The sequence below is a fragment of the Penaeus monodon genome, chromosome 3, assembly GCF_015228065.2.
Source record: "Penaeus monodon isolate SGIC_2016 chromosome 3, NSTDA_Pmon_1, whole genome shotgun sequence".
In the NCBI taxonomy this organism is placed as follows: Eukaryota; Metazoa; Arthropoda; class Malacostraca; order Decapoda; family Penaeidae; genus Penaeus; species Penaeus monodon.
The window spans coordinates 9538624-9546123 of record NC_051388.1 but is presented as its reverse complement, the minus strand read 5'-3'; the positions used below and the strand labels follow the sequence as shown (position 1 = coordinate 9546123).

Here is a 7500-nt window from a genome sequence, read left to right as displayed (position 1 = left end):
AGAGAGAGAGAGAAGAGAGAGAGAGAGAGAGAGAGAGAGAGAGAGAGAGAGAGAGAGAGAGAGAGAGAGAGAGAGAGAGAGGATTCTTTTCTATCAACAGTTTTTTAAATTCCAAATATCTTTAAATTCTTAATGCTTGAATTGTTCTTTTAATACTCTCTGTACATTCATGTCAAGGCAAACACAAGAACATCTCATATATACAATGTTTATACTTTATAAGAATGCATTTATTACAAAGTTTTGCTTTCTCTGTCTCACACATTTCAAATTGTCACTCTCCTTTGGATTAACCAGTAAAGCCGTTGCTTCAATCAGTTCTCCCATTTCATTTTCTGGTCTCTTGAACCAACTTGAAATTCTAAATCAAGAGTAAAATTTTTTCTCTCTACTTTGAGCCAAAGAAACAATTTAGTAAGTGAACTAACCTCATGTCTGAACCTGCAGATGCTCCTGTCACACCATCCTCGATCTACAGCTTTGTGACAGTAACCTACAGGCTTCACTGGCAAGGGAATCTGTGTTGGAACATCCTCTTCATTCCCCTCCATCTCTGCTCTTCCCACAACAGGCATCAGATTTCCTCTGCCAATCGTGCTTATATCAACAGTGCTTGCCTGAGTCGCACAGACCATCACTAAGTCATCTGCTCTGTTTTGTGCTATCTCAAAATCATTGCTTACTCTACCTTCAAGCTCACTGCTCTGTTTTGCACACTTTTGAGTTTTTTCCCTGCCACTGTTCCCTTTCTCCAGTGTTCTCTCCCCACAGGTAGGAGACGTACTTTGAGCACAACTCACCTCCCATTCCAAACCCTCCCCAGCTCTCGTGCAAACCCTAGCCTCTGCAATGGCCTCTCCTTCCCTAGGTTTATCATTATTCTTGGGTTTCCTCTCCATCTCATTCCTTCTCCTTTCCAAAAACCATCTTGAGTCCTCATCATTAGACCCTTCCTCTTCTTCCCCTTCCTTCTTTGAATCACTATATACTATAACTGGATTATTTGCACTCTCGTTAATGGCAGTCCTTGAGATGACTGAGAACTTGTTGGCAGGAGACTTTGTAACATCCTCAATGGGACTATTTATTCCCCTTTGTTCATTCCAGGATTGTAATGCACTATCAGGATTCTCATCCAGGATTTCTGACTCATCCATGTCCTCTTTCCAAACTGCTTCTTCATTTTCCAAGTCACTATCCCTGAAAATCATAAAACCAACTAATTAATACAAATCTAGAAAGGATAACAGAAGAGAGAAAATATGGATAGCCTAAGTGAGGCAAAGTGAACAAGGGTAAGAAAGGGGAGATAGTGTGGGGAAAGGAGAGGGTTAAACAGGGGGCATTGGAGGGATAGAGATAGATTTAAAGACAAAATATACATGAAAGAGTGAAAATAAAAAGATGATAGAGAATGAGACATGAGTGAAAACTAAAAAAAAAATAAAAAACAACACTTACAGATCTGCCACATCCTGAGCATAGATGGAAAGCACATCTTCACAATCTGAATCTGACACTGGATTTGAATCCTGCTTTGCATTAGAATCTGAAACAAAGCAAATAAACAGAAAACTGACAATACTCCTTTACTGCAGATATCAAATGTTGCAAAGTTTTATGGAGGGGGAAATAGTTCTAATATATATCTATTAAAAAGTATCATACTTCATACTTACTTTCCCTTAAGAATGATGCAAGATTGTCCTTCTCATTATTTCCTACTAAGCAGTCCTGATCCTTGCATTTGGAGGATGTTCTCTCCCCTTCCTTTTGTTCATCATCATCCTGCTCTTCATTCCCATTCTCTTCCACATCCTCTACACATCCCACATCTGGCTTTTCTACTTCCCTTCTGCCAATATTGTCTTCCTGGTCTGGAGTGACAGGTGGGTTTTGGGTTGAAATTTGAAGCTTATCCTCCACATTTTGAGAGGTGGTGGCTTCCTGGTGGATTTCCTTAGCATTGATACTTGTAACAAGGCCAGTGCATGGCTCTGACTCAACTAGTTTTATGACCACATTCTCTACCTCTGTCAAATCTGTGAGGTTTTCATCCTGACTGCCCATATTCTGCTTTTCATTATTATCTTCACCTGCCAGAGTCTCATACTCATCATCAAAGTTCTTTGTATAATCACAACTTTGGCTGCCAATGCTGCCAAGAGCAAGGGAATTTATCTGAAATTCTTGTGTGTGTCCTTGATCATTTCCAAATTCATGATCAAAATAAGAATGCTCTTTCTCACTCCTTGCTGGAGAAAAACTGCTTGAGAGGTCAAGGTCTCTCATGAGCTGTGCACGTAAGTCATGTGTAAGAGCAAAGTCTTCTAGACAACTCTCAGGTAAGTGTCCTTTTCCCCCTAAATCATTCCCTTCTTGTTCAGTCCCATCAACACTACCACCTTCATTTTCAAATAGGTTAGCATATGTCTGTCCTTCCTTTGCCAAATCTGAGAATGCTGCCTCTTCAATTTCAGGTAGCCCAAAGGGGGTATTGTTCTCTGATTTGGAGCGAGTCACATCATCGAGGAAGTTAGTGACATCTATTGGGCATTCTGTTGTGGCACTCCTTCTGCCTAATTTAAAATTAAAGCAGCTTGGATCCAAAGCATCCTGAAAGTTCTCGCTCTCACTAGTTCCTACATCCACAGTGGATTCTCCTCTGATCCCTAATGTTTCTAAACCATTTCCTTTCATTTCCACTGGATTTAAACTATTTGCTTTCCCATGCTTTGGAGATGCTGAAACGTAACCATGACTTTTCCTTCTCCTGCCAATGAATGTTCTTTTCTTAAAATTCCTCTTTAATCTTGTGGGTGTTGAAGTGACTGCAGATTCTGATACTGAGATAATGTTTGCACCTCCACTTAATTCTACATCAAAACATGTGGAACCCACTATTTCCTGCACATTCTTATTCCCTCCCATTCCAATATCCATGGGATTTTCTCCTTCCTTTCCTGATGCCCCACAGTCACTTGCTGTCCTTTGAACAGGTGTTGCACCATTACTAGCTCTATCAGCTCTCTGCCCTCTCCCATAATATTTCTTTCTCCTGCCAATAAGTTTTCTCCCTTTCCTGTACTTCTTTGGTGGTAAGGGTGCCACAGTCCTCATCCTTCCCCTTATATTTGTGTCAGCTGTTTTTTCTTTTCTTAATATTTGTGACCTCAGACTTTCAGTTTCGTTCTTTGCAAAGCTCAAAGTAATCTCTACCTCCTCTAATTGTACTTCTTGTTCTGACAACAATGGTTCTTGAATTTCTCTTTCACTTTGTGGTGTATCACTGTCTTTGGTTGGGCCAGTCATACTCAATGAATCACTTGCTTCAAGATACTTTCCAACACCATTTGACTTTGACATGCTTCCCATTTTCTGGATATCTTCCATTGTATCTTTTGCATTGCCCTTAGAGTCTGACAAAATACTTTCCATCTTCCTTATCTCTACTGACAGGAGTGAGGCAATCTTCCTTTGACTTTCATCTGATGAAACAGACAAAAATGAAAAGCACTCTCTCATTAACTTGAGTTTCTGTCTCAAGTTAATGATGAAGGGCTCATCTTCTCTACTTTCATGTGCATCCCTATCCCTGGCATCTATCTTCCTCAACCTGTCACTTCCTTCTTGGTCTAGTTCCTTGAGAGAATCAGAGCTCATGTATTTTGGTGATGAGCCTTCTTTTCTATAGCCTGTCCTTGCTTTTGATGAAGAGCCACTTGAGTAATTATTTATGGTTCTTTTATGTCTTAGCCACCTCTTGTTGTCAGAGAGATCATGTTTTTCACTGCATCTTGAACTGCTTCTGGTAAATGATCTCTGAATTTCAGCATTAGGTGAAGGTATACACACCTCATTTGTTAAACCAATATGCTGCTCTGCAGGTGCCCTAAGATCTGGGGTTTTATCATCACATTTTACATAGCTGTGACTGTTTGTTCCTTTGGTATCTGCCTTCAGATTGGCATGTTCACTTACTTTTAGTCTAGTTTTCTTAGAATCTTTACCTCTAACCTTCTTTACTGTTTCTGGTTTGTGGAAAGTAATATCCTCTTTCCTTCTCCTTATGATATCCAACAAACTTTTCTTCCAATACTTTGTCCTAGAGAGTTTTCTGATAATGGTATTCACAGGATAGAGTGGATAGGTGCATTGCTTCATTCTGCTCCTTCTGCCAGGCTTTATGTTCTCCAAAGGCTTGTCATGTGGCAAAACATCCTGTGAACTGGGCATTTCGGGAAACCAGCCCACGCTTTGACGGAGAGCTAAAAATCTCTGAAGTTTTACAGATCTGGGTGCTGAAGAGCTCTTTACCTTAAAGCAATTCTGAGCTTTATCTCTACTGGCAGCTGTTGATGATTTTGTGGCAGAGGATATCTGCTTATAATCAGCCTCACTTGGTTTACTCTCTTTTCTGTCATCAGGTACTGCTCTTTGTGTTTCAACCCCATCTTTTCCATTCTCTCCAATTACAAGAGGCAACTCTGAGTCTTGCATTACATTGAAATCCTCTTCCAGCCTTGGCATCTTCAGAGAATAAAGGACCCTGGGAGCTGCCGATCTTTTCCTTGGGGAGAAGAGCATCCGTTTCCGATAGTGATTCACCTTCTTCCTTGTAGACCTTTTCACTTGTACTTTTTCATTGTCTTTTATTTCTCTACCAGAATCCTCCCTCTCTGTATTCTCTACACTGGGGACAGCCTCATTTTCCTCTGCAATCCTGCAAAGTGCTTCTCCTGCAATGCTACCATCAGGGAATGTCCCCTCCTGAGTGGGAAAAGAAGAGTATGTTCCACTCACCTGCTGTGTGCTCAAGGGAGTGTTAGATTCCTCACTGGTGTTCGGAGTAGCATTTTCCTCATGCTGCTCAGGGCAAAGAGGTCTTGGAGGTGTCATGAGTGTTTCTTTCACATTTTCAAACTGTATTCCAAGACTCTTATCTGGTAATTCCATTGTGCTGCAATTATACAGAGTGGTAAAATACAAAATCTATGATCAGAAGCAGAGATAATTATTGTTTCTATGTCATAAATATTGAGTCAGTAATCTACTTCAATATGATCATTAAATTATAAAATGCCATAATTGTAATACTAATTTCATAATGACTTCTAAAGGACTGAAATATCATGAATAAAGTACAAATATTGTTTCATAGAAGTTTCTGGGAAAAAAAATCACTCACTCACCAAAAGACACTCCTGGTACTTGGCTCAATTTTTTCTTCTTTGGGCTCCTCCAGTTCTTGGCTGGCTACACTGTTATCTTTGGCTCCAACATTAGCCCTCCCCTTTGTATCATCCAACTGAGGCACGCTGCTACCCTCTCCAGAGTCGCTTCTCATCTTCTCTTCTTCTTTGATTGTGGATTTCTCCAAACAACTGACAGATTCCTGAATCTGAACATCAATACGATTCCTAGATTCCTGATTCCTGTTATCAGCGAGGGTCTTGAAATCAAGATAATAATCATTCAAGACACTGATACTTGTTATAGTCATGCTACACTTTTGACTTGCATCTCTGGTTTGACGACTTGGGATGGGTTTGATCATCAAATGACCTGGCAAAGCTTCACATGTAGAAGACTGTTTAGGATATAAAGCTTCACACAACGGCTTGAACTGTGAATTCTGTCTAGGCTGTAGACAACAGATTTCCATGGAGGCAATTGCTTCTGCTTTCAATCTCAAGCTTTTAGATTTCTGTGACTCATCTCTGACCCCACTCAATCCCTCTGAGTTTGCAACAGTACCCTTATCCTCTCTGGATATTGCACAATCTTCTTCAGTATCATTCCTCTTCTCACCCTCAGCTACAGTGGTCTGCTTTGGTTTGGCTGACCAACTTACGTCCCTTTCACAGTCTAAGCTTGGCTGTGCAGGTACAGTAGGTTTTGTTTCTCCTTCCAGCCCTGACATTAAAGGCACACTGTTATTGCTGCATCTGCTGGGTATGATGGGAGATAAACTCTCACCCCCAAGACTGGTCTCCCTCTCTCCATTTTCTAGTACAAGAGAGATGCTGTTGTTAACATCAACTTCAGGACTCTCTATCCATCCAAGATGTTCAGCTGTGTCCACTGTTTCAACACTGCCTATAGATGAATTGATGGGATTCTTAACTAGTTCTCTCCTTTTTTTTGTGGGCCTTGCTAGAACAAACTTTAGTGACTGAGAACACTTAGCAAGTCTGCGCTTTGGTCTGTACTCCTGACCCTGCAAAGTGTGTCCAGACACTGATGATGTAAGGGTCTCTGAGTTTCTTTCTTGTGAATTCACACACTCCATATTTGCTAACTGCTATTTCATACTGTTATTCAGATATTTTTGTAAAGTGTATATGAATAATGCCTTTTAAGTAATGTTGTTAATTTCTTGAGTTTATTCAGTAGGTAATGAATTACACAGTCAGTTCTATTCCTGCATTTTGCATTTTTCATGAAGTTGCACTACCACAGCCTGGAAAAAGGTAAGGAATTAATAAAACATACACATTAGAAGAAAACTATACATATTAAGCAAACTCTAAGTTTGAATGACAGAGAGAGAGAGAGAGAGAGAGAGAGAGAGAGAGAGAGAGAGAGAGAGAGAGAGAGAGAGAGAGAGAGAGAGAGAGAGAGAGAGAGAGAGAGAGAGAGAGAGAGAAGGGGGGAGGGGGGGGTATAAGGTAAACAGAACATAAAATCAAGAAAACAATGAGTTCCAAGATCCTTGTTTTTGAATTTCTCAAATCCCAAGCAGTCATTATCCATTGTCAGCCACGCGAACATTGAGGACAAATTAAGATAGAATATTTCCATTTTCTTCTGTAAAAAATCTAAAACAGGGTATGTCAAACTATTTAATATTGTTTTAACTTTAAGCATGTCAATTTTTATGCAAGTCTGAAAAACAACATAATTTTTTTTCAACCAAAATTAACAGCACTCAGCAAGGTGAAGTGTGGCATGTTGGTGTCGCTTTGAGTTTGTTCACGTTGCATTTCAATTCAATTTCAATTTATAAACTGTTTAACTTGTCTTCAGTAATGAAATGTCCATTGATTTCATTTCGGTGAAATTTGTTTACAACGGAGTCAAGCGTGTCATTGGTACCAGGTCGTCCGATAACTGTAGGACTTTTGAAAAGTGGGATTTTGCAGCCTGATATTTTTGGTATGGCAAACAATCTTTCAGTTGAGTGTATCTCATAAATGGCAAAAGATAGCGTTAAAAATTTTCATAGTGGAATTACTTTATAATTTACCACAATTTTGCCAAATATAATCAAACTCTGAGATGGTGGGTGTTATTCTAACGTATAGTGATTTAACATGGAATGACCTTTTTTTAAAGTTAATCAAGTTGATTAATTATTAACCAGAAGTTAATTATCAACTTAACCCTTTGCCGACGGGTGGCATATACGCACATGCCATGGCATGGCGGGACTATCTGCCGGGGGCATGTATGTACATGCCATGGTGTATGTATGGACATGCCATGGTGTATGTATGG

The 7500-nt window shown here is 39.9% G+C and overlaps 1 protein-coding gene across 1 annotated transcript in view; it reads right to left on the bottom strand.

The window, feature by feature from the left end:
• The window catches only part of LOC119591597, a 26402-nt gene that overhangs the window by 17242 nt on the left and 1660 nt on the right, over positions 1–7500 (bottom strand). The window contains exons 2-5 of the mRNA XM_037940361.1: positions 5193–6463; positions 1680–4960; positions 1462–1549; positions 429–1200 (exon numbers count right to left, since the gene is read on the bottom strand). Of these exons, the coding sequence (XP_037796289.1) occupies positions 429–1200; positions 1462–1549; positions 1680–4960; positions 5193–6292 (5241 nt within the window). The 5' untranslated portion in view covers positions 6293–6463. The remainder of the gene's footprint in view (positions 1–428; positions 1201–1461; positions 1550–1679; positions 4961–5192; positions 6464–7500) is intronic.